The following is a 27,134-nucleotide window of genomic DNA, read 5'->3' as shown; positions in this document are numbered from 1 at the left end:
CCTATAATATTTATTTAAAACCAATGATAGCTCTGCGTTCGAAATAGAATTTGGCTTGCTCGCGCGCGGAACGCAGCACAGGTCCGTCTAGCAACACGACTTGTCCCGCACTGACTATACGGACGAGAGCGGGGTAATGGTAGGAACTTAGGCGGGAATTTGGGCTTATTTTTACGTATTAAGGTTTTATCAATTTGCAAAAAGCAAGAAAACCAAAAGTGTTCTGTGAAAAAGATTGTAAAGTTTCAAACATTTTCGATAAAAGTTGCAGAAGAAATAAGGATACAACTGAAAGAAATGGGGGTCACTTCAAGATATCTTTTCTTCACCTATTTAAATTAAAATAGATTTCCATAAAACCCACATTATTTTTCATATCTTGTAGATTGTTATATATTTTTTTCTGCTCAGAAAGTATTATTATTATTTTTTTTTAATTTTATTTATTTAAGAAACAAACAGTATTTTATAGTTATATATGACACAGGAACTTTTCTTAAAACTAGACTTACAGTTTCCTTAATGAAAATATTTTAACATCATGCTTATTAAGTAGTTTCTACATAGTAAAACAGAGCTATTTGTGCGCGCAAAAACAAAACACAAAAAAAGAAAAGTGTCATATTTAATATATAAAAAAATGTTTCAGAGTAAGTAAGTTTTACGGTATTTTGCGGGACGAGGAACCTGAATTTGAAACATTTGTGTGGCAGGTGACGCAGTACATGCAGACGAAGGGGCACCGCACATTCAGGGACGCGGCCGAGCTGCACCAAGCCACCATGTTCCTGCATGAGAACGGTACCGTTTTATCAATCATGTGGTCAAATAATTAATAGAATCAGGCGTTACTTTGCGGAAATCCATGCTAATTAAAACAAGAAATATTACTTTGCTAATCCGCGAGAAAATAACGCCGTCCGACGACAACTGACCTAAGAGCCAGCAGCTGAGGGGTCAGTTGTCGGGTGTCAGACCGTCAACATCTCCAGCATCTCCTGAGGATGCCTCGTAGAGAGGCGAAACACGTGTCGAGTTTTGTACTTTTGGTGGTGGGTTGTTATATTTATTTGCGTATTTATTTTTGCGGTGGGAGGGTGGGAACATTAATTGCATGTAAAAATACGCAAGTAAGTATAACGGGTTAGCACTGATTGACTAACACGTTATTTTCTCGCGGATTAGCAAAGTAATATTTCTTGTTTTAATTTTAATGTGGTCAAATATTATCGTTATAGTCTGTTCGCGTTAAGAATGCAGAAAAATCATCATTGTAACCAATTGACGGCATATAGGCTTAGCTAATTAGGAACAAAATTCAAAAATTTATTCTGTAAGTAGGCCTCAAGGGCTCTTTTACAAGTCAATACATTTATAGTAACATCATATAGTGACATAAAATACATAACAACATTTATAAATACAACAGCCAATACCTGGGTAAACATTACATTATAATAATCTTAAAATAAATATTTTTTTTCGTTATGAACATCGCTAGGCTGGCGGACAATGATGATTGTACTGCATTCTTAATGCGAACGAACTATACATTTATAGTGGTAATGTGTGAAACCTAGCGTTGAGTGCACTTAAGCCAGTCTCACCACTTTTGTGGAACGTTGTTGTATTGCCACGCATTTCTTGAGAATAGCGCTATTGATACCTCGACTGAGATAGAAATTACTTACTGGCATAGCGTTCTCTTTTCCCTCGGCCTTTTGTACCACACTCTGATGGTCCTCTTCGCACCCCTAGTTAGTAATGTAATATTACTTAACAATAGTATTATAGGTGTTCTACTTTTCGCCGAAGTTTTATTGACCTTTCACTTGCCAACCAACTTTTCGCAGATGATTTTGATTAACAATTTCTTTTAGTCTTAAACGCACCGCCTACAATCTTTTCTGCTTTGCCCTAAGGTTGACTGGTAGGGAATGCCTCATGGCATTAAGTTCGCCTTTTGTAAAGTTTTAAATAAATAAATAAATAAATTTCCTTTGGCAACAAACATTTGGCAAACTTTTATTATGACAATGTTTTACTTTAGGAATTATTGTTAGGTAAATTATGTTATGATTATAATTGTTATAATATTTGTTTATAATTATGTTTGCAAAGTAGTGATCTAAAACATGTACCTTATCAAATGTTACATTTAATATCCAAATATGGTTTGCGACCATATCGTACATTGATACTGAAGACATAATACGTTGTTATATTTAGGTCACACACACACACACACACACGCACGCACGCACGCACGCACGCACGCACGCACGCACGCACGCACGCACGCACGCACGCACGCACGCACGCACGCACACACACACACACACACACACAGACACACAGTGCCCCTGTAGCCTATTTGCTGAATGAATATTGTTTGTTTGTTGAGTTGCTACTTGATTATTCGGCGAAATAAAATTATGCGAAAAATTGGCTGAGAAATGACATTCGGCAAAATAATTTTCGGCAATGATTTAGTATTATTAACCAGTATAATATTATTACAATCGCTTGATGTGTTGCAGGCGTGTTGGTGCATTACGACGACGCGGCCTTGAAGCAGCTGTACTTCCTGCGGCCGCAGTGGCTCTGCGACGTGCTGGCTCACGTGGTCACCGTCAGAGAAATCAATCCTTTCGCCAATAACGGTAACATTTTTAATACCATGTTTACTTACACGTGTTTCATTTCGTCTTTGTCAATCTCATTCACGATTATTGTAATTCACTTTTTAACAATGATATGCGTAAAATTCAATGTGGAACTAGAGCTCACAATCACAGCGCAAAAACAACGCTCCTTTTAACGAACAATAATATTTTTTGTACAAATTTTGTAGATTTATCCCTTTGTGTATGTTTTTTTTTAATTTCTAAAGTTTAAGCTGAACGTAAATTTCATTTGAACAAAATTATACCAGTTCAATTGTAAAAACTGATAAACCCTCGGTGCGCGACTCGGCTTACAATTAATCGGTTTTTAGGGTTCCGTAGCCAAATGGCATAAAACGGAACCCTTATAGTTTCGCCATGTCCGTCTGTCTGTCTGTCTGTCTGTCTGTCTGTCCGAGGCTTTGCTCCGTGGTCGTTAGTGCTAGAAAGCTGAAATTTGGCATGGATATATAAATCAATAAAGCCGACAAAGTCGTACAATAAAATCTAAAAATTTAATTTTTTTTAGGGTACCTCCCCTACACGTAAAGTGGGGGTGAAATTTTTTTTCGCTTCAACCCTAGAGTGTGGGGTATCGTTGGAAAGGTCTTTCAAAACTAATAGGGGTTTTCAAGAAACATTTTTTGATAAAGTGAATAAATTCGGAGATAATCGCTCCGAAAGAAAAAAAAATTGTGTCCCCCCCCCTCTAACTTTTGAACCATAGGTCCAAAAAATATGAAAAAAATCGTGGAAGTAGAGCTTAAGAAAGACATTAAATGAAAACTATAGCGGACATGCTCAGTTTAGCTGTTTTTGAGTTATCGCAAAAAGTTTTCCTTTCATAGTAAAAAGACTTACTTTAATTAGGTACTGATTATGCAAATTTGCCTATTTGTTTAACTCGGGTGAAAGGTACCGTTTCATCCCTTGGTTAACAATTTACTATACTTTAAGCTCCAGTTTAGCTTATTGTGACTTAAGAGTCACTACGGAACCCTACACTGAGCGTGGCCCGACATGCTCTTGGCCGGTTATTTTATATCGATGCTCTCACTGCAGTTGAATTCCCCAGGCATAATGAAGATCGAGGACCTCGCGCACGTGTTCAAGGCGTCCCCCCTCCTGGCGCGCGGGGACGAGGCCTCCTCGCTGGGGGTCAGCCTGCTCAACAAGTTCGAGCTGGCCCTCTGCTGGGACAGCAGGACGCTGCTGGTGCCGCCGCTGCTGCCCGCCACCGAGCCCGCTGTAAGCAACAAACTGTAATAAATATACAAGTTTAACCAATTCTCCAAAATGATCCCACGTGTATTGTGCCGCGTGCTACTCAACTGTACTGCGCGCAGTTTGATAACGAAAAATACTGTATTGCTGCGCAAGAGATATAAAATCTTATTTTGGTCAATCAAAATTTTGATTAAATTAGGTTATTTTATTTAATGACATATATTTTTTTAATGACATATATTTTAATGTCGTATACATCGCTACTCAACTGTACTGCGCGCAGTTTGATAACGAAAAATACTGTATTGCTGCGCAAGAGATATAAAATCTTATTTTGGTCAATCAAAATTTTGATTAAATTAGGTTATTTTATTTAATGACATATATTTTTTTAATGACATATATTTTAATGTCGTATACATCGCTACTCAACTGTACTGCGCGCAGTTTGATAACGAAAAATACTGTATTGCTGCGCAAGAGATATAAAATCTTATTTTGGTCAATCAAAATTTTGATTAAATTAGGTTATTTTATTTGATGACATTTTTTTTTTAATGACATATATTTTAATACGACTTTGCCTTAGCCAATTTTACACATAGAATTGATATAAGTAGAATTATTTGATGTCATATATGTGTAAATAGTACATGTGGTAATAAAAATATCATGATGGATCTGCTGGGAGGATGCTCTGTAGCAGCGGCACTTTCCACTAAGGTTTACAAAAAAACTAGGCGAATATTTTGGAATCTTTCGCTCGCTCGGGTATTAATATTAGCACGAGAGGTTAAACAACAACTTTGCCCCCTTGTAAAACATACCTTTTCTCGAAGCGCTTCGTCGTTTTTTGAACCCTCATAACTTGGGTTGGGATTATACCGGATAAACAAAATTCTCGGGATATAATGTCAATAGTGGACTTATTAAGCATAAAAAATTTCAATTGTATAGCTTTCATACTTTAGATTTTATTCATATCTAAAATTACCTCTTATTTCGTCACTCACTCACTCACTGACGATCATCAAAACCCTTAGGGTACTTCTTGAAATCCTATGAGGCTAAAGTTTGGTATGTGGAATAGTATCAGTACAGGAACAACAAAAAAAAATTAAAACTCAAAAGTTTTTGCCTCTAAGGGGGGTGGATTTTTGTATGGGGCATCAATATCAGCTGAACCGATTTAGTTGAAATTTGGTATGTAGAGAGTTTTTGTTATGGGGAAGGATATAGAATAGTTTTCAACCCAAAACTCACCTCGTAAGGGTTAAAAGGGAGAGGAAAATGGCGTTAGGGGGGGAAAAGGGGTTGAAGTTTCTATGGGTAATCAGTAAAAAGCAGATTGTATAAAAGATGCCTCCAGATACGTATTTCATGATTTTTAATAGTAAATCACCCCCAACCCTTTAAATTAGGCGATGAAAAATGGTTATAAGCAACTTACAAAAAGAACTGAAATCCCATCAAAAACATTTTCATGCAAAAGCTTGGCTGTACAAGAGATCTGATGACTTTTTAATAGTGCAAGCCTTATGCTTTCGTCTTGGCAACATTTTTATGAAAATGTTTTTCATGGGATAACTATTTCATGATAAGATAATCCTGTTCCGCCATAAAGCTTTTTCAGAATGTATAGTATCAGAAACAAAAGCGAACCTTATAATTTTTCGGAAATGTGCCAAGCTGGAAAGTAGGCAATAGCTGTAGCACCTGAACCACCACTACTACAATGTTTCATTGTTATCATCATCTGTCATTGGTGATGGTAAAAGGTCTTTTTTTGGCGCAACTTTTTCCATTAAAAACGAAATTAGGTAATTTATAGGACCAATTACTTGTTTAAGTAAAAGTAGCTTCTGTAGCTGTATGTGGTTTTTTTAGCAAAAACGCTTCTAAGCTTATAGTCGGTTTGAAACAAACATCAGAAAAACGCATCTTAAAAGTGATAAAAAAGTAAAAAAGGCGGGATCAGAAAATACTTACTGAATTGGATAGTGTAAATTGTGTTCGACAAAAAAATACAAGAAACACGTATCTGCGCTATAAAAATGAGTTCGTCTAGTAAAGAAAATGTAAATGTTCCTGGCAAAAAGACATCGCTTTCTTAATCGCTTCGCTTTTCAATAATTGTCCTCACGCCAATATAAATAATAATTTCTATTAAAGTATTTATAGTTAAGCACTATGTAATGCTTCGGCCGGAAACGCTAAACATGGACTCGTATTATTTGAGGGCTTCCAATATACTAATGAGCAAACTATCTCCGTATGTTTGGTCGTGTCGGCAGACGCCGCAGCTGGCGCTGCGCGCGCGCGCGCGGGGCGGCGCCGGCACGCCGCGCCGCGTGGCCGCGCCGCCGCGCGCCGACTCGCCCTCGCTTATACGTAAGCTATCATCGCAATAATCTACTTTTACAGTACATATGGGGCTACTTTATAGCACTAGTGCGAGAAGTAGCATATTACGTTACTGTGTCGAACATTTAAAGGGCCATATGTACTGTAAAACGTTGTACGATACATGTGCGAATAGATAATTCGCAACTCGTGTCGATTTAAAACACTCCCTTCGGTCGTGTTTTAATTTATCGCCACTCGTTTCGAATTTCCTATTTTTCGCACTTGTATCGTAATGTACTATTTCATCACACTTGCTCGAAAATGACCTTACTTCATGCAGGTGTACTGAAGGACAACGGCCTATATTGTTCCCGCGGGAGCTATGGATTGTGAAAAAAAAAGAGTTTTACATTTAAAATACTGACGTTTATAATTTAATATATTTCTTTATTTTTAAAATGATTTAATTTGATTAATTAACAGCCGTTGTAAATATTTTTACATAATTTCCAATCGTCGCTGAATCCCGAGTAGGTCTGTGCCCTCGATGCTAACCTGTGAAAAATATCCAAAATGGCGGATGAATGTTTGATATGTCACCGTATTTAAGAATTATTTCGCTTAAATTTAGTTTTTTCGTCGCAAGTGTGATGAAAAACACTGTGTGTGACGTGTGACCGGGGGTACGAATATTGCAAACTCGGGTCTTTAACCACCCCCGTATCCAAAATTTCACTTACCCCCCTCGTTGCATAATGTACAACTATACTATACTCCCATCATTAGAGCCCGGAATTGGCTACTTGACTGTTTTTTTTTTAATAATGTCAATCAATCTTGATTTTCCTGAGGATCAAATGTCTATATAGGACTCATGGCATTTAAGCAACACAAAGGTCAGAAATGAGAGTTAAAGTCTGACGCTCGCACTCGACGATTGAAACGCCTCTAAAGGGGCCCACTCAAGTTTTTATTCGAACTGACACACCGATACCGTCCGGCGGACTGTTAATCAGTGGCCCCTTTTTTGAAGTGAAAACTTATTTAGCGGCGCTGTGCACTTTTTGTGATGGGGAAAAAATGTTAAACTCGCGTCAGGCGAAGTTAAGCAACGTCGGGCGGGGTCAGTACTTGGATGGGTGACGGTTTTTGGGATGGGTGAACCCTTTCTGTGCGAGTCCGACTCGCACTTGCCCGTTTTTTTTATTATCTCAATCGGGCTTTTTAAATTCCACTTTTTATTATGGATGGCTCATTTTCTATCCATTTAGCAAAATTTTGTTATAATATTCAACATGTAGTACACAACTAAACCGGTAATTTATAATTGCGTAATTTACATTTCTATGTAATAGTTTTCTTAGTAATGTAGGAAACTTTAGGCCTATTTTTAGTTCATTTACTTTAGACATATTTGTAAAAGGCTATTTGTTTTCTAAATAAATTAAAAAAAAAAAATGTGTCAAGTACCCAATTGTCGCGGCAAAACAACACGCTGTCGCAATTCATATCGATTTTTTATCGATATTGGAACTGAACGGAGAGATGGATTGTCGCAGAGGAGAGTCCCGGCAGCATCAGCATCGAGGGCCGCTCGACAGGCCGAGCCCTGCGCCGCATGCTGCTGCTGTCGTACATCCCGTGCGGGCTGTGGGCGCGGCTGTGCTCGCGCGCGCTGGCCGACCCGGCCGTCGGCGCCGCCGCGCACCAGCTGTACAAGCTGCCGCCGGATGTAAGCCTCCAGTCTCATGGCGCTCTCATACATTCCTGGCTGTGGGCGCGGCTGTGCTCGCGCGCGCTGGCCGACCCGGCCGTCGGCGCCGCCGAGCACCAGCTGTACAAGCTGCCGCCGGATGTAAGCCTCCAGTCTCATGGCGCTCTCATACATTCCTGGCTGTGGGCGCGGCTGTGCTCGCGCGCGCTGGCCGACCCGGCCGTCGGCGCCGCCGCGCACCAGCTGTACAAGCTGCCGCCGGATGTAAGCCTCCAGTCTCATGGCGCTCTCATACATTCCTGGCTGTGGGCGCGGCTGTGCTCGCGCGCGCTGGCCGACCCGGCCGTCGGCGCCGCCGCGCACCAGCTGTACAAGCTGCCGCCGGATGTAAGCCTCCAGTCTCATGGCGCTCTCATACATTCCTGGCTGTGGGCGCGGCTGTGCTCGCGCGCGCTGGCCGACCCGGCCGTCGGCGCCGCCGCGCACCAGCTGTACAAGCTGCCGCCGGATGTAAGCCTCCAGTCTCATGGCGCTCTCATACATTCCTGGCTGTGGGCGCGGCTGTGCTCGCGCGCGCTGGCCGACCCGGCCGTCGGCGCCGCCGCGCAGCAGCTGTACAAGCTGCCGCCGGATGTAAGCCTCCAGTCTCATGGCGCTCTCATACATTCCTGGCTGTGGGCGCGGCTGTGCTCGCGCGCGCTGGCCGACCCGGCCGTCGGCGCCGCCGCGCAGCAGCTGTACAAGCTGCCGCCGGATGTAAGCCTCCAGTCTCATGGCGCTCTCATACATTCCTGGCTGTGGGCGCGGCTGTGCTCGCGCGCGCTGGCCGACCCGGCCGTCGGCGCCGCCGCGCAGCAGCTGTACAAGCTGCCGCCGGATGTAAGCCTCCAGTCTCATGGCGCTCTCATACATTCCTGGCTGTGGGCGCGGCTGTGCTCGCGCGCGCTGGCCGACCCGGCCGTCGGCGCCGCCGCGCAGCAGCTGTACAAGCTGCCGCCGGATGTAAGCCTCCAGTCTCATGGCGCTCTCATACATTCCTGGCTGTGGGCGCGGCTGTGCTCGCGCGCGCTGGCCGACCCGGCCGTCGGCGCCGCCGCGCAGCAGCTGTACAAGCTGCCGCCGGATGTAAGCCTCCAGTCTCATGGCGCTCTCATACATTCCTGGCTGTGGGCGCGGCTGTGCTCGCGCGCGCTGGCCGACCCGGCCGTCGGCGCCGCCGCGCACCAGCTGTACAAGCTGCCGCCGGATGTAAGCCTCCAGTCTCATGGCGCTCTCATACATTCCTGGCTGTGGGCGCGGCTGTGCTCGCGCGCGCTGGCCGACCCGGCCGTCGGCGCCGCCGCGCAGCAGCTGTACAAGCTGCCGCCGGATGTAAGCCTCCAGTCTCATGGCGCTCTCATACATTCCTGGCTGTGGGCGCGGCTGTGCTCGCGCGCGCTGGCCGACCCGGCCGTCGGCGCCGCCGCGCACCAGCTGTACAAGCTGCCGCCGGATGTAAGCCTCCAGTCTCATGGCGCTCTCATACATTCCTGGCTGTGGGCGCGGCTGTGCTCGCGCGCGCTGGCCGACCCGGCCGTCGGCGCCGCCGCGCAGCAGCTGTACAAGCTGCCGCCGGATGTAAGCCTCCAGTCTCATGGCGCTCTCATACATTCCTGGCTGTGGGCGCGGCTGTGCTCGCGCGCGCTGGCCGACCCGGCCGTCGGCGCCGCCGCGCACCAGCTGTACAAGCTGCCGCCGGATGTAAGCCTCCAGTCTCATGGCGCTCTCATACATTCCTGGCTGTGGGCGCGGCTGTGCTCGCGCGCGCTGGCCGACCCGGCCGTCGGCGCCGCCGCGCACCAGCTGTACAAGCTGCCGCCGGATGTAAGCCTCCAGTCTCATGGCGCTCTCATACATTCCTGGCTGTGGGCGCGGCTGTGCTCGCGCGCGCTGGCCGACCCGGCCGTCGGCGCCGCCGCGCAGCAGCTGTACAAGCTGCCGCCGGATGTAAGCCTCCAGTCTCATGGCGCTCTCATACATTCCTGGCTGTGGGCGCGGCTGTGCTCGCGCGCGCTGGCCGACCCGGCCGTCGGCGCCGCCGCGCACCAGCTGTACAAGCTGCCGCCGGATGTAAGCCTCCAGTCTCATGGCGCTCTCATACATTCCTGGCTGTGGGCGCGGCTGTGCTCGCGCGCGCTGGCCGACCCGGCCGTCGGCGCCGCCGCGCAGCAGCTGTACAAGCTGCCGCCGGATGTAAGCCTCCAGTCTCATGGCGCTCTCATACATTCCTGGCTGTGGGCGCGGCTGTGCTCGCGCGCGCTGGCCGACCCGGCCGTCGGCGCCGCCGCGCACCAGCTGTACAAGCTGCCGCCGGATGTAAGCCTCCAGTCTCATGGCGCTCTCATACATTCCTGGCTGTGGGCGCGGCTGTGCTCGCGCGCGCTGGCCGACCCGGCCGTCGGCGCCGCCGCGCAGTAGCTGTACAAGCTGCCGCCGGATGTAAGCCTCCAGTCTCATGGCGCTCTCATACATTCCTGGCTGTGGGCGCGGCTGTGCTCGCGCGCGCTGACCGACCCGGCCGTCGGCGCCGCCGCGCAGCAGCTGTACAAGCTGCCGCCGGATGTAAGCCTCCAGTCTCATGGCGCTCTCATACATTCTGGTAGAAACCGAAAATGACAAAAATTGCTTGGTATTTGTCAACTTGTGAAAATAAATCCTCTTAAAACCTTATAACTTATAATTCTCTTATTTTAGATGGAGGTGGATGCCACAACCACGAAAGCGTTGGAGCCAAACTGGGCGTGGAAACTCTGGCGCTCTGGTCTCCAGCTGTCTTGGGGCTCCCTCGTCGCTCTGGAGGTGCGGGAGCGAGAGGCAAGACACGATCCACTGCTGGGAGACAATCCCGAAGGCGACAGTGGGAGGGACTTGAGGTACATTCACGTTGTATCGAGCTGTAATGTCGGTACGACAATGTTTTGAAATAAAAAAAATCGGGTAAATGCGAGTCGGTCTCACCGACCGAGGATTCCATACAAAGACTTTTTTAACAAATTTATAGATTTCAGATTTTTCCCTGTATTTGTAGTGTAAGAAGATATTACTTGCCAAATTTCATAGTTCTAGATCAACGGGAAGAACTCTATGAATTTTGATTCCCTTGAGTGTCATTTTTTTTTTTGCGGCTTAAACGGCCGTACCTTTTTACGTTAATTTAGAAGTTTGATTTTTTTCACAGCTTCAGGGGCCTAGGGGGGAGTCTATTAATTTCAACTCGAGAAGTTCACGCGTTCCCGAGATAAAGGGTCTTGTCTTGACAGACAGAAAGACGGACGGACGGACAAAAAGTTTTTTTTTGAATTTATTTGTATCAAAAGAAGATTACTAAAAGCCTTAAACTACTAATCAGCCAAACTGCAGTACAGTGTGTTGGCCTATAAGGCTTCCGTTTTTTTCCTTTTGATGTACGGAACCCTAAAAATCATATTTTTATACGATCTTGCTATGAAAACGTTCTTTATACGCAGGTTTAGAGTGAAACAAGAAGGCGCCTGGTGTTCCCTGGAAGTGGCGCGGTCCCCGAGCATAGAGATAACGTTGCCGGCGCGGGTCTGCGTGGCGCGCCGCACTGACGGCCTGCCCTTGGCTGGATACCAGGTAAGGCGCCTGGTGTTCCCTGGAAGTGGCGCGGTCCCCGAGCATAGAGATAACGTTGCCGGCGCGGGTCTGCGTGGCGCGCCGCACTGACGGCCTGCCCTTGGCTGGATACCAGGTAAGGCGCCTGGTGTTCCCTGGAAGTGGCGCGGTCCCCGAGCATAGAGATAACGTTGCCGGCGCGGGTCTGCGTGGCGCGCCGCACTGACGGCCTGCCCTTGGCTGGATACCAGGTAAGGCGCCTGGTGTTCCCTGGAAGTGGCGCGGTCCCCGAGCATAGAGATAACGTTGCCGGCGCGGGTCTGCGTGGCGCGCCGCACTGACGGCCTGCCCTTGGCTGGATACCAGGTAAGGCGCCTGGTGTTCCCTGGAAGTGGCGCGGTCCCCGAGCATAGAGATAATGTTGCCGGCGCGGGTCTGCGTGGCGCGCCGCACTGACGGCCTGCCCTTGGCTGGATACCAGGTAAGGCGCCTGGTGTTCCCCGGAAGTGGCGCGGTCCCCGAGCATAGAGATAACGTTGCCGGCGCGGGTCTGCGTGGCGCGCCGCACTGACGGCCTGCCCTTGGCTGGATACCAGGTAAGGCGCCTGGTGTTCCCCGGAAGTGGCGCGGTCCCCGAGCATAGAGTCATCCAGCTGTTCACCTTTTCTTCCTGTAATTGCCTTTCAAATATGTACTCATAAATATTTGTCAGGACGACCTTTCTTGCCTAGTCGGTAATGACCCTGCCTATGAAGCCGATGGTCCCGGGTTCGAACCCGGTAAGGGCATTTTATTCGTGTGATGAGCATGGATATTTGTTCCTGAAATATAGGTGTTTTCGACCACATCGAAGTACATACAACACATGCCGTATTGAGCTTAGTGTGGGACCTCTTAGTCAATGAATAAAATAATAATTAGTTATATTATTTAATAAATAAACCAGATAAATAAACATTTCGCTCTAAGTACAAATTTTATTAAAATCTAACGTATACTAGTAGATAAGTAACGCGAAAATAGTTAACACGGTGTCAAAGACAAGTACATTTTTTTGAGATCGGTGAAAAAAGCCATTGAGATATTTTTTCTTGTACCGATTTTCGTGTATTATTTGAAGGATGTATCAATGTCAAGGAGTTGTATGACACCCTTTTTTTAGAGCATCAGTCTGGAACCGAACTTGGAGGCGCTGGCGCGGCTGCTGGCCGTGCTCTCCGACCACGTGGATCTGTTGCTGGAAGACTGGTACCCCTCGCTTGGTGAGTTTTCTTAGAGCTTGCGTTTGCAGAGTTTTGCACTAATTCATGAAAGTAAGTTATAAAAGCTCTGTTTTTATATCCCAAATACTAAAATGACTGTATAAATGACTTGCCCTATAACTTTTTTAATGAATACAAGGTGTAATAAAAATAGTGGAGATCTGTTTAATTCGATACCATGTACTGATTAGGAAAAATAGAAGAAAACATTTTTGGCCTTTGGAGTTGCAGGGTTGGGCCAAATCTGGGGATTAGTTGTCAAGCGGACTCCAGGCTTCCATGAGCCGTGGTAAAATGCCGGGACCACGCGAAGAGTTGGTCGACTTGGAGTTTGGACAACCTGCCCCATAGATCTTTTTCTTCTTCTGGTTTTACCTAATCAGAAAACGACGGATTCCTACAATTTTAGTTAGACATTGTATGATATGTATATTATATGACGACCGGTCTGGCCTAGTGGGTAGTGACCCTGCCTATGAAGCCGATGGTCCCGGGTTCAAATCCTGGTAAGGGCATTTATTCGTGTGATGAGCATGGATATTTGTTCCTGAGTCATGGGTGTTTTCTATGTATTTAAGTATTTATAAATATTTATGTATTATATATATCGTTGTCTAAGTACCCACAACACAAGCCTTATTGAGCTTACTGTGGGACTTAGTCAATTTGTGTAATAATGTCCTATAATGTTTATATATTTATTTATTTATTTATGTGCAGGCACCCGCTTCGTGCACACGTCCGAGGGCCGCTGCCTCATCACGCGCGTGGTGCCGTGCGCGCCGTGCCTGGCGGCCGGCCAGGACGAGGCGGAGCGCCCCGAACACCTCGCGCAGGTAACACATTGTTTTCATTTATTTGACTACCTAAACATACAGACTGTAGACTACAGACTCAATTCTTCAACTTGGTATTAAACAGCGCCTTCCGTCGCCCACCGTATTCTCACTTTCTTTGGACATGTACTTCGAGACGATAGATCTTTGGAACGACTTGTAGTGCAAGGAAAAGTCGATCGCACTAGACCACCCCACGAATGTACAAGAAGGACTACAGTACGGGAAGAATGGCGACGGAATGTGAAGCCACTGGCCTTGACATCAGACCACGACCACTTTGACAAGAGTGTGCCGACAAAGAAGACTACAGACACTGCATTATGAGGCGCACGAAGAACGCCAGTTACACACGTGGTGCAATTTTAATTCCGATTCTAATGACGATTGCGGGGGCTAATGGCAGCGCCATACTTGGCCACTGGGCAAAGTCTCATAGCATATATGACTTTGCCCAGTGGCCAAGTGAAGCGAAGCTACGAAAAATTATATTTAAAGAATAATGACACCTGACTTTTTTTCCTTATTTTTATTGATCTATCTTTATGCAGTTCAGCCGTCGAAAGCACTCGAGCCTAAAAAAAAGGAACCGTGAAAGGGTCGAACAATGGCACGATGGCAGTAAATTTACTGTGGCTACAATGTTTACTTTGACAATCCACCTCTATTTCAAATTCTCTTTGGCCGAACGGAGCCGAGAACACACTGGTGATTTGACAGCCGCGGGAATGTCAACGCGAGTCGCGGTCTAAGTTATGCTAGCAGCGCAGGTTAGGCATTTTTCTATGTAGGCTCGTATTGAATCAAAATTGTTTGGCAGGCATTACAACGGGTGGGGCTACGAGAGGAGCGGCGGGAGGGCGGAGCGGGCGCGGGGGCGGGGAGAGTGTCGCAGGACTCGCGAGCTTCTGATCAAGACAGCGGCGTTGGGGCTGACTCCGCAGGTAACTACGAGTGGGGCCACGAGCGAAGACAGGGGGATTTTTAATTTTTTCATACTACGTGGGTAGAAACAAGTATACGGCCCGCCTGCAACTTCAAAGGAGTTATATGCGCATTGCCGACCCTAACACTCCGCCTCCTCGTTGAGCTCTGCCAACCTTACTCACCTACAGCAACACAACACTATGAGTAGGGTCTAGTGTTATTTGGCTGCTGTTTTCTGTAAGGTGGAGGTACTTCCCCAGTTGGGCTCTGCTCTAGATCTGGAATGACATCCGCTGTGCTGTGCTCTACCACACAAAGCGAGATGACATTCACAATGCCATACCTCTCTTTTGGAAACTACTTTTTTCTCCAACAGCATCATCTCGTATCGGTTCAGTAGAAGGCACACTCAGCACCCGCGAGGAACCACTCGCCGAGGTCCACGGCTGGACCGTGGAGCAGTGCCTCCTGGCGGCGTGCACTGCACATAGCCTCGTGTGCCCCACGCACGGGGGCATCCCCCTGCAGAGAGTCGCACCAGACGCGGTAATACTTCTTAAATTAAAAAACTCATGGGTAAAGTCCATAAAGGTATTTTTAATAAAATATAAAAATGCCCTACATCATTTTCGAAAAGAGCTGATACTAAACTTGTCAAACTGCTGGATCGATTTTTGTCAAACATAGCTAAGAAACACCGTAAGAGAAACCCCATTCGCGTAAAAAAACGCATCAAAATCGGTCCATCCGTTTTAGAGTTACTGTGCTACAGACAGACAGGCATACATTGGCGTCAAACTTTTTGCGATGGGGATTCATTATAACATAACATTTAATAAAAAACTTTTGTACTTATTTATTTTACCCGACTGCGCGATGCGAAAGAATTGAATGTATTTACAGTATAGGTATATGGTGCTACTTTACCGCACTAGTGTGTAAATTAGCATATTACGTTACTGTGTCGAACATTTAAAGGGCCATATGTACTGTAAAACGTTGTACGATACATGTGCTAACAGGTAATTCGCAACTCGTGTCGATTTAAAACACTCCCTTTGGTCGTGTTTTAATTTATCGCCACTCGCTTCGAATTTCCTATTTGTCGCACTTGTATCGTAATGTACTATTACAGTACATATGGTGCTACTTTACCGCACTAGTGCGATATTAGCACATTATGTAACCATGTCGAAAATTTTGAGGGCCATATGTACCGTAAAACGTTGTACGATACATGTGCGAATAGGTAATTCGCAACTCGTGTCGTTTTAAAACACTCCCTTCGGTCGTGTTTTAATTTATCGTCAGTCGTTGCGAATTTCCTATATTAAAATATCATTTTTCGTTTGATTTGTTTGTTCTACCCATAGAGATTGGATAGTAGTTTATGTGACTGCTACATAATGACAGGCATTAAAATACGAGTGTGGGTTTATGAAACGAATGAAATGAGTTTCATAAGAGGATCACACGAGTACTTTAATGCCTAATTATGTACAGTTACATACACTGCTTCTACATCAATATCGTAAGCTTCAACTAACCAAGTATAATCTTATACTTACAAACTAATTAATCGTCAAATGGCACATACCATAATTAGAAGATAATCGTCAAATGGCAGTAATGTAAATGTTTTAGCGCGTGTCACGCATCCGTTATTATTTTTTAATTCAGAGTCAAATTAGAGTGGGGGCCGACTGCCCTAACGTTCCAAATTTTTCAAAACTGTTTGCAATTGAGAGTTCATTTCGAATACAACGTCACCTCGACTGATATATTAGAATAGAGCCGAATCTAATTCCTTTGTAACCATCTCACTTACATATTTACGTAGCTACGCAGTCAAGTTTTTTTGATGATTTCAATTTGCTTATTCTTATATCAAACAGCTCCTTCTCGACGTGGAGGAAGAGCAGCGCGCGCGCTGGGAGCACATCGTGCTGGAGTCCGTGGCCGGGCGCGGGGCCTTCGGCACCGTCATGGCGGCCGTGTGGAGGCCTCCGGGACACCAGGCGAGGAAGGTCGCGGTCAAGGCGCTGCAGCCTGTCCCGCCGCCCAGAGCACAGCATCACCACGCTTACAAGGTGTGGCCTTCATACTGTCATGTGTTATCATGTCTCACTGTAGTACGTGAAGCGCAGTACTAGTCAGCGGCGAACGCGACTTGATCATTTTGACGTTAAACGTCAGCTCAGAAAAACTCGGTCTAAGCCCGTCTACATTCATTCGATTCTTGGCTCTCTGTCAGTACGACAGGTCTATGGAATTGCGGGTACGTTGCTCAGACCCAACGAGACCTAAAGTCATAGGTTCAAAGTCATATGAGCCTGACTATGAAACTTTAAAAGCCATCTTTTGCAATACTTATATAAAAAATCTTCCTATTAGCTTGAAATATTTTATTTAATTAGTATTTCTTTTTTCAAGAAGCTGTACCTACGTATACTTACCTGCACTCGTAATCACGCATTCCTTAAGTATTTTTGACAGGCAAATAACAATTAAAAGTCGGACTCGCGCGCGAAGGATTCCGTACCATTATCTATAAAAACGGCAAAAAATCACGTTTGTTTTTAAATAATTGTTGTTATAGCGGCAACAGAAATACATCATCTCTTCTTTCGTTATACAAAGCGCAGGTTCGACCACATATGGAGTACTGTTCTCACCTCTGGTCTGGAGCACCGAAATACCAACTTCTTCCACTTGACTCCATCCAACGTCGGGCAGTTCGTATTGTTGGTGACCCCGATCTCACAGTCGGTTTGGAACCTCTCAGTCTTCGGAGAGACGTTGGCTCTCTATGCCTGTTCTACCGTCTGTACAATGGGGAATGTTCTGAAGAACTTTTGGAATTGGTGCCACCGTTGGTGCGCTCAAAGGTTGGCAACGCATAAGTGGCTCCTCCGATGTTGCTTATGTCCATGGGCGGCGATGACTGCTTCCCATCAGGCGGCTCGTCTGCTCGTTTGCAGCCTATTACATAAAAAAAAAAACTCTAAAAATTTCAACTGTCACGGTTTATGAGATACAGCCTGGTGACAGACGGACTGACAGCGGCGGAGTCTCAATACTCAATATTTTATTGCAAATTCACAAAGTGGTTGTACAGGTGGTAAACTTATAAGCTAGGTCTTTGTGAACCCTGTTGGGCACTGCAATATTATTATTTACAATTCCAAGGAGAGGAGAATTAGTGATTAAGTATCTTACACATTAGTAATATGTTGTAGGGTCAGTAGTCCAAGTTCAGAAAAATAAGGTTTGTGGCTTTCGATTTCATCAAGTGTTTTGTTGGCCCTTGGGGACCTTGGTATGTGGTTGACGCCGTACATTTGCTGCAGCATTGCGTTCTCTAGAAATGTTACTTACAACAAGGCTACATATTTTGCCGTCGTCCAGGTGGCGCTGGCCAGATGGGAGCGGTCGCCGACGGCGGGCGCGTGCCGCGCCTACTGCGGCCTGCGCCAGGAGCTGGCCGTGCTGCGCGTGCTGCGCCACCCGCACGTGCTGCGCCTGCGCGCCGTGTGCGCCGCGCCGCTCGCGCTGCTCCTCGAGCGGGCGCCACAGGTGAGCCTACTGCGGCCTGCGCCAGGAGCTGGCCGTGCTGCGCGTGCTGCGCCACCCGCACGTGCTGCGCCTGCGCGCCGTGTGCGCCGCGCCGCTCGCGCTGCTCCTCGAGCGGGCGCCACAGGTGAGCCTACTGCGGCCTGCGCCAGGAGCTGGCCGTGCTGCGCGTGCTGCGCCACCCGCACGTGCTGCGCCTGCGCGCCGTGTGCGCCGCGCCGCTCGCGCTGCTCCTCGAGCGGGCGCCACAGGTGAGCCTACTGCGGCCTGCGCCAGGAGCTGGCCGTGCTGCGCGTGCTGCGCCACCCGCACGTGCTGCGCCTGCGCGCCGTGTGCGCCGCGCCGCTCGCGCTGCTCCTCGAGCGGGCGCCACAGGTGAGCCTACTGCGGCCTGCGCCAGGAGCTGGCCGTGCTGCGCGTGCTGCGCCACCCGCACGTGCTGCGCCTGCGCGCCGTGTGCGCCGCGCCGCTCGCGCTGCTCCTCGAGCGGGCGCCACAGGTGAGCCTACTGCGGCCTGCGCCAGGAGCTGGCCGTGCTGCGCGTGCTGCGCCACCCGCACGTGCTGCGCCTGCGCGCCGTGTGCGCCGCGCCGCTCGCGCTGCTCCTCGAGCGGGCGCCACAGGTGAGCCTACTGCGGCCTGCGCCAGGAGCTGGCCGTGCTGCGCGTGCTGCGCCACCCGCACGTGCTGCGCCTGCGCGCCGTGTGCGCCGCGCCGCTCGCGCTGCTCCTCGAGCGGGCGCCACAGGTGAGCCTACTGCGGCCTGCGCCAGGAGCTGGCCGTGCTGCGCGTGCTGCGCCACCCGCACGTGCTGCGCCTGCGCGCCGTGTGCGCCGCGCCGCTCGCGCTGCTCCTCGAGCGGGCGCTACAGGTGACCGCACCGACTTCTTACACTTTCAGGGGGCCTGCGTGACGAACATACATCTCAACAAGTTTAGACAAAAATTTCATTTTTGGTACAAGCTTTTATAGCTGACTGTACTTTTCTTTCCACAGGCAACTAATACTCATCGAGACACTTCTAAAAACCCTAAACACAACTAGGTTGCGTTGTTTTATCACGGAGTTCCTATGGTCACCTCTTGTCTCCATCATCAGATCAGCTCGATGGTACCATAATATTGCATTGTCACCCGACTTACATATGTATGCAAATTTTTATCTTCATCGGAAACCGGGAAGTGGGTCAAATTTAACTTGCAAGATTTGATTACAGACCGACAGACAGACAACGGGACAAGTGAAACTAAATAAAAGCTTGTAAAAAACACAAAATTACATAAAAATTAGATGTTACCTGATAAGAGAGATATATTAACCACCTACGAACAATAGTCTGAATTTTTTTGACATTACAATACATTATTTATTACACTTTCGATCGGCGACTCATTCAAAGGGTTGTCGACGACCACTATTTAGTAGGCTCTATGTTTAAAATAGATAATTAATATAATTATAATTAATGTTATATTATTATTGGTGTTTGTCTCAGGGTGCACTGGACAACATCTTACGGGCTTACGGCGGCATGGGCGCCCGGGTGGGCGCTCGAGCCGCCCGAGCACTAGCCCTGCAGCTAGCTCGAGCCTTGGAGTACCTGCACGCGCAGCGCGTGCTGTATAGAGACCTTAAGGTACGTTGAGATTCGCTTTTCGGTATCAGCATATCACAAATGGAACCCGACGGATTTCTAGTCTACTTTTGCTTTTTGAAAATTCCAAATAAGACCTTACTATTCCGTCGAAAAAAATATTTGTAAATTTGCGAATAACCGCCCTTCGAACTGGATCCGTGCAGCAGATTAATTCTAATAAATTTGTTCCGACAAATAAAAAGTTAAGATAAAAGAAATATGGCTAAAGAATTTATTTGACAACCTCGCCACTCAAACTTGGTAATAGTTCCTTCTTCAATTTCTACAAGATAACTCTAATGTTCGCGTACAGTCGGAGAACGTGCTGGTGTGGGAGATGCCGACCGTGGCGACGGCGGCGGCGGCCGAGCTGAGCCCGGCGCCCATTCCTGTGCACGTCAAATTAGGAGATTACGGTGAGTCTGAACTATTCTCACCTTAAGATATCTTCTAAAGTGTCCAAATTAAATAAAACACGTTGGTACCTAAATCAAAGTCATAAAATTCTAACGCGCTTTTAACCTAGTAGCTATCTCGACATTTTAATGTGTTTCTCGTTCATCGAAATACTTATAGAGAAATTTCGTGTAAGATGGTCATACGATCTACGATTTAAGTATACAATGAATTGCTTCCATGAATTCATATAAAAATCCTAAAAGTGTGAGCCTGACTAGCGCTGGTTTTTTAGGGTTCCGTAGTCAACTATAGTTTCGCCATGTCCGTCTGTCTGTCTGTTTGTCCGAGGCTTTGCTCCGTGGTCGTTAGTGCTAGAAAGCTGAAATTTGGCATGTATATATAAATCAATAAAGCCGACAAAGTCGTACAATAAAATCTAAAAATTTTTTTTTTGGGACCTCCCGTACACGTAAATTGGGGGTGATTTTTTTTTTGCTTTAACCCTATAGTGTGGGGTATCGTTGGAAAGGTCTTTCAAAACTAATAGGGGTCTAAAAGTGAATATATTCGGAGATAATCGCTCCGTAAGAAAAAAAAATGTGACCCCCCCCCTCTAACTTTTGAACCATAGGTCCAAAAAACATGGGAAAAATCGTGGAAGTAGCGCTTAAGAAATACATTAAATGAAAACTATAGCGGACATGATCAGTTTAGCTGTTTTTGAGTTATCGCAAAAAAATTCCCCTTCATAGTAAAAAGACTTACTTCAATTAGGTATTGATTATGCAAATTTGCCTATTTGTTTAACTCGGGTGAAAGGTACCGTTTCATCCCTTGGTTAACAATTTACTATACTTTAAGCTCCAGTTTAGCTTATTGTGACGGAAGAGTAACTACGGAACCCTACACTGAGCGTGGCCCGACATGCTCTTGGCCGGTTTTTGTTGTTATTTTGTGTAGTCAGTCTCGTGCGAGTCAGTGAGACTGGGTTGCGGTGCAGGTATCAGCCGGCTGGCGCCGCCGTCGGGCACGAAGGGCTTCGGCGGCACGGAGGGCTTCATGGCGCCCGAGATCATGCGCTACAACGGCGAGCAGGAGTACAACGAGAAGGTAAAATAGACCGATCGGTTCTTACTTTAAAATATCCTCGACTCAACTGCGATAACTAATGTTTGTTTTTACATTAGTTTTGTGTTTCCCTTTTTAGAATTATCTCGAAGCGACAGTTGCCTGTGGAAAGATTAAAGTAGTCATTGATAAAAGCTTGTACCAAAAATGAAGAGTTTCTAGAAGTTCGTTTTATACGTGCATAGAAATATTTATCAGGTTGCCAGCTGACATAAAAGACTTTCCAATCAACAAGTTTAAAAATAAATCATTTTATGGCTTTGTGACATGTGTTTTTATTCCATACATGAATACTTTGATTATGAAATTGAACAGTTATAGAAATTTGAAATTGTAATAAATCGCTGCATGATTTTTCTAATGTTAATAATTAATCTACATGTTATTTTTAATATTTTCATCTTATTTTATGTTATAGTGCGACTATACCTACTTCAAATTTGCATGCTACACTAAGCAGAGTATGGTTGAACTAAAATATATTATTGTACACCTTTGTAAACCCATATTCAGCAAATAAATAAATACAAATACAATACAATACAATGAAATTTCTGCCAAAAAACTATATATGATTATTAACAAGCTAGAACATTCAGACTCTTCAGTATTTCATTCAAATCGTAAACACTAATACAAGGTGACTTTTAGGTGGATTGCTTCTCGTTCGGCATGCTCCTGTACGAGATCGTGACGCTCCGGCAGCCGTTTGAGGGCCACGAGGCCGTCAAAGACGCCATACTGGACGGCGCGCGACCCTCGCTGACGCCTCGTGTAAGTTGTACTGTGATGTGTCTGTCTGTAAATCCCAGTATGTTAATAGTACATTATTACATAGGCCGGGAAATGGCAATTCGTGGATGAGTTTAGATTTTCTTACGAATTGCTGTTCCTGTCTGTATGTATAGTGTTTTTCTCCAAACATGCGAGGAAATCATGTTTATATAACATGATCATAATTTAAGCATAAACCAGCATTTAAATCGAACCTTCAAATACTTTAATTTTCTTTAATTTTTGTCTTATCATAATTGTGTTAGGGGTTGTTAAAACTGTATCAATGAGTATTAGTTGCACGTGGAAAGTACCGTCAATGATAAAAGCCTGTACCAAAACTGAAATGGTTGCCAAAAACTTTTTTAATTTTCATTTTCATCCGATATCGGCACTTGTAACTACTATGTAAATGTATCCTGGTCAAGACACCAAATTGTAAAAGTGACTAATTAATTTTTTTTAATAAAGAATAACTTGTTACACCATTTGGCATTGATTATTGATCGATCTTATTTCATAAATCAGGACCTACATTTCCCACCACCTCCTCATGGTCTTTCCTGGCTCACGCTGTACAGACCGAATCGCGGGACCCGTGCCGAGTACTTGCCGTCTCAAGACATTCCGGCGTGTTCGAACCTCGTTACACGTAGCTTCTTGTCTACCTACAAATTATCTTTTTTTTAAATCAGGACCTACAGTATCCCTGCAACATCCTGGAAACCATGCGTCGCTGCTGGCGCGGCGCGCCCGAGCTGCGGCCGTCGGCGGCGGCGCTGGTGTCCGCGGCGGCCGCGCCGGAGTTCACGGCGCTGCTGGACGCGGCCGCCGCGCGCGCCTCGCTCGCCGCCACCGCTGTGGCCCTGCGCCATGTCACTGGTAACGTCAGGACCTACAGTATCCCTGCAACATCTTCTAGTGTCCGCGGCGGCCGCGCCGGAGTTCACGGCGCTGCTCGACGCGGCCGCCGCGCGCGCCTCGCTCGCCGCCACCGCTGTGGCCCTGCGCCATGTCACTGGTAACGTCAGGACCTACAGTATCCCTGCAACATCTTCTAGTGTCCGCGGCGGCCGCGCCGGAGTTCACGGCGCTGCTCGACGCGGCCGCCGCGCGCGCCTCGCTCGCCGCCACCGCTGTGGCCCTGCGCCATGTCACTGGTAACGTCAGGACCTACAGTATCCCTGCAACATCTTCTAGTGTCCGCGGCGGCCGCGCCGGAGTTCACGGCGCTGCTCGACGCGGCCGCCGCGCGCGCCTCGCTCGCCGCCACCGCTGTGGCCCTGCGCCATGTCACTGGTAACGTCAGGACCTACAGTATCCCTGCAACATCTTCTAGTGTCCGCGGCGGCCGCGCCGGAGTTCACGGCGCTGCTCGACGCGGCCGCCGCGCGCGCCTCGCTCGCCGCCACCGCTGTGGCCCTGCGCCATGTCACTGGTAACGTCAGGACCTACAGTATCCCTGCAACATCTTCTAGTGTCCGCGGCGGCCGCGCCGGAGTTCACGGCGCTGCTCGACGCGGCCGCCGCGCGCGCCTCGCTCGCCGCCACCGCTGTGGCCCTGCGCCATGTCACTGGTAACGTCAGGACCTACAGTATCCCTGCAACATCTTCTAGTGTCCGCGGCGGCCGCGCCGGAGTTCACGGCGCTGCTCGACGCGGCCGCCGCGCGCGCCTCGCTCGCCGCCACCGCTGTGGCCCTGCGCCATGTCACTGGTAACGTCAGGACCTACAGTATCCCTGCAACATCTTCTAGTGTCCGCGGCGGCCGCGCCGGAGTTCACGGCGCTGCTCGACGCGGCCGCCGCGCGCGCCTCGCTCGCCGCCACCGCTGTGGCCCTGCGCCATGTCACTGGTAACGTCAGGACCTACAGTATCCCTGCAACATCTTCTAGTGTCCGCGGCGGCCGCGCCGGAGTTCACGGCGCTGCTCGACGCGGCCGCCGCGCGCGCCTCGCTCGCCGCCACCGCTGTGGCCCTGCGCCATGTCACTGGTAACGTCAGGACCTACAGTATCCCTGCAACATCTTCTAGTGTCCGCGGCGGCCGCGCCGGAGTTCACGGCGCTGCTCGACGCGGCCGCCGCGCGCGCCTCGCTCGCCGCCACCGCTGTGGCCCTGCGCCATGTCACTGGTAACGTCAGGACCTACAGTATCCCTGCAACATCTTCTAGTGTCCGCGGCGGCCGCGCCGGAGTTCACGGCGCTGCTCGACGCGGCCGCCGCGCGCGCCTCGCTCGCCGCCACCGCTGTGGCCCTGCGCCATGTCACTGGTAACGTCAGGACCTACAGTATCCCTGCAACATCTTCTAGTGTCCGCGGCGGCCGCGCCGGAGTTCACGGCGCTGCTCGACGCGGCCGCCGCGCGCGCCTCGCTCGCCGCCACCGCTGTGGCCCTGCGCCATGTCACTGGTAACGTCAGGACCTACAGTATCCCTGCAACATCTTCTAGTGTCCGCGGCGGCCGCGCCGGAGTTCACGGCGCTGCTCGACGCGGCCGCCGCGCGCGCCTCGCTCGCCGCCACCGCTGTGGCCCTGCGCCATGTCACTGGTAACGTCAGGACCTACAGTATCCCTGCAACATCTTCTAGTGTCCGCGGCGGCCGCGCCGGAGTTCACGGCGCTGCTCGACGCGGCCGCCGCGCGCGCCTCGCTCGCCGCCACCGCTGTGGCCCTGCGCCATGTCACTGGTAACGTCAGGACCTACAGTATCCCTGCAACATCTTCTAGTGTCCGCGGCGGCCGCGCCGGAGTTCACGGCGCTGCTCGACGCGGCCGCCGCGCGCGCCTCGCTCGCCGCCACCGCTGTGGCCCTGCGCCATGTCACTGGTAACGTCAGGACCTACAGTATCCCTGCAACATCTTCTAGTGTCCGCGGCGGCCGCGCCGGAGTTCACGGCGCTGCTCGACGCGGCCGCCGCGCGCGCCTCGCTCGCCGCCACCGCTGTGGCCCTGCGCCATGTCACTGGTAACGTCAGGACCTACAGTATCCCTGCAACATCTGCTAGTGTCCGCGGCGGCCGCGCCGGAGTTCACGGCGCTGCTCGACGCGGCCGCCGCGCGCGCCTCGCTCGCCGCCACCGCTGTGGCCCTGCGCCATGTCACTGGTAACGTCAGGACCTACAGTATCCCTGCAACATCTTCTAGTGTCCGCGGCGGCCGCGCCGGAGTTCACGGCGCTGCTCGACGCGGCCGCCGCGCGCGCCTCGCTCGCCGCCACCGCTGTGGCCCTGCGCCATGTCACTGGTAACGTCAGGACCTACAGTATCCCTGCAACATCTTCTAGTGTCCGCGGCGGCCGCGCTGGAGTTCACGGCGCTGCTGGACGCGGCCGCCGCGCGCGCCTCGCTCGCCGCCACCGCTGTGGCCCTGCGCCATGTCACTGGTAACGTCAGGACCTACAGTATCCCTGCAACATCTTCTAGTGTCCGCGGCGGCCGCGCCGGAGTTCACGGCGCTGCTCGACGCGGCCGCCGCGCGCGCCTCGCTCGCCGCCACCGCTGTGGCCCTGCGCCATGTCACTGGTAACGTCAGGACCTACAGTATCCCTGCAACATCTTCTAGTGTCCGCGGCGGCCGCGCCGGAGTTCACGGCGCTGCTCGACGCGGCCGCCGCGCGCGCCTCGCTCGCCGCCACCGCTGTGGCCCTGCGCCATGTCACTGGTAACGTCAGGACCTACAGTATCCCTGCAACATCTTCTAGTGTCCGCGGCGGCCGCGCCGGAGTTCACGGCGCTGCTGGACGCGGCCGCCGCGCGCGCCTCGCTCGCCGCCACCGCTGTGGCCCTGCGCCATGTCACTGGTAACGTCAGGACCTACAGTATCCCTGCAACATCTTCTAGTGTCCGCGGCGGCCGCGCCGGAGTTCACGGCGCTGCTCGACGCGGCCGCCGCGCGCGCCTCGCTCGCCGCCACCGCTGTGGCCCTGCGCCATGTCACTGGTAACGTCAGGACCTACAGTATCCCTGCAACATCTTCTAGTGTCCGCGGCGGCCGCGCTGGAGTTCACGGCGCTGCTGGACGCGGCCGCCGCGCGCGCCTCGCTCGCCGCCACCGCTGTGGCCCTGCGCCATGTCACTGGTAACGTCAGGACCTACAGTATCCCTGCAACATCTTCTAGTGTCCGCGGCGGCCGCGCCGGAGTTCACGGCGCTGCTCGACGCGGCCGCCGCGCGCGCCTCGCTCGCCGCCACCGCTGTGGCCCTGCGCCATGTCACTGGTAACGTCAGGACCTACAGTATCCCTGCAACATCTTCTAGTGTCCGCGGCGGCCGCGCCGGAGTTCACGGCGCTGCTCGACGCGGCCGCCGCGCGCGCCTCGCTCGCCGCCACCGCTGTGGCCCTGCGCCATGTCACTGGTAACGTCAGGACCTACAGTATCCCTGCAACATCTTCTAGTGTCCGCGGCGGCCGCGCCGGAGTTCACGGCGCTGCTGGACGCGGCCGCCGCGCGCGCCTCGCTCGCCGCCACCGCTGTGGCCCTGCGCCATGTCACTGGTAACTGCATTGCCATCATTCACACTGTTAATTAACTGACTATTTGTGAACCTTATTCCACCTATTGGTACAAGAACACCAGAGCTGGTAGAGAAGACCTAGTAGTCGGAGCAACCACCTACAAAGGTGTGGATCATTTTAGGTACCTTGGTTGCACAGTAACTGATACCAACCGAAGGGAGGACGAGATAGATCTACGAATCCAAAACGCTTTAAGATGCTCGGCAGCGCTCCATCGAGTTTTAGTGTCCAAGCTGATCAGTAGACCCACCAAGATTCCTGTCTACAAGACTTTAATTAGGCTAATTTTGATGTATGGGCGTGAAGCTTAGACTCTGACTCAGAAAGAAGAGAGTAAGCTCTTAGTGGCGGAGAGGAAGATCCGGCGGAAGATTCTGGGACCTATCAGAGATGAAAATGGAACTTGGAGGCATAGGAAAAATAGGGCGCCGGAGGAGCTGGTTGCGATGCCCAATATAATTGGCGAGATCAAAGCCACACGACTCCGCTGGCTCGGTCACCTAGAGAGGATGGG

General features: G+C 49.6%; 1 protein-coding gene across 1 annotated transcript in view; it reads left to right on the top strand.

Annotated features, from left to right (window-relative positions):
* Positions 1-27,134, top strand: part of LOC133531272 (leucine-rich repeat serine/threonine-protein kinase 1) — a 101,437-nt gene that overhangs the window by 59,585 nt on the left and 14,718 nt on the right. Inside the window, exons 31-48 of the mRNA XM_061869403.1 lie at positions 714-801; positions 2,541-2,663; positions 3,742-3,914; positions 6,188-6,284; positions 7,775-7,971; positions 10,687-10,865; positions 11,460-11,589; positions 12,731-12,830; positions 13,551-13,666; positions 14,487-14,610; positions 14,970-15,139; positions 16,489-16,683; positions 18,002-18,169; positions 19,662-19,802; positions 20,116-20,218; positions 21,202-21,311; positions 21,981-22,103; positions 22,799-22,985. Of these exons, the coding sequence (XP_061725387.1) occupies positions 714-801; positions 2,541-2,663; positions 3,742-3,914; positions 6,188-6,284; positions 7,775-7,971; positions 10,687-10,865; positions 11,460-11,589; positions 12,731-12,830; positions 13,551-13,666; positions 14,487-14,610; positions 14,970-15,139; positions 16,489-16,683; positions 18,002-18,169; positions 19,662-19,802; positions 20,116-20,218; positions 21,202-21,311; positions 21,981-22,103; positions 22,799-22,985 (2,524 nt within the window). The remainder of the gene's footprint in view (positions 1-713; positions 802-2,540; positions 2,664-3,741; positions 3,915-6,187; positions 6,285-7,774; positions 7,972-10,686; positions 10,866-11,459; positions 11,590-12,730; positions 12,831-13,550; positions 13,667-14,486; positions 14,611-14,969; positions 15,140-16,488; positions 16,684-18,001; positions 18,170-19,661; positions 19,803-20,115; positions 20,219-21,201; positions 21,312-21,980; positions 22,104-22,798; positions 22,986-27,134) is intronic.

Source organism: Cydia pomonella, chromosome 25 (assembly GCF_033807575.1).
Source record: "Cydia pomonella isolate Wapato2018A chromosome 25, ilCydPomo1, whole genome shotgun sequence".
NCBI classification, from domain to species: Eukaryota; Metazoa; Arthropoda; class Insecta; order Lepidoptera; family Tortricidae; genus Cydia; species Cydia pomonella.
This window is presented reverse-complemented; position numbering and strand designations above follow the sequence as displayed.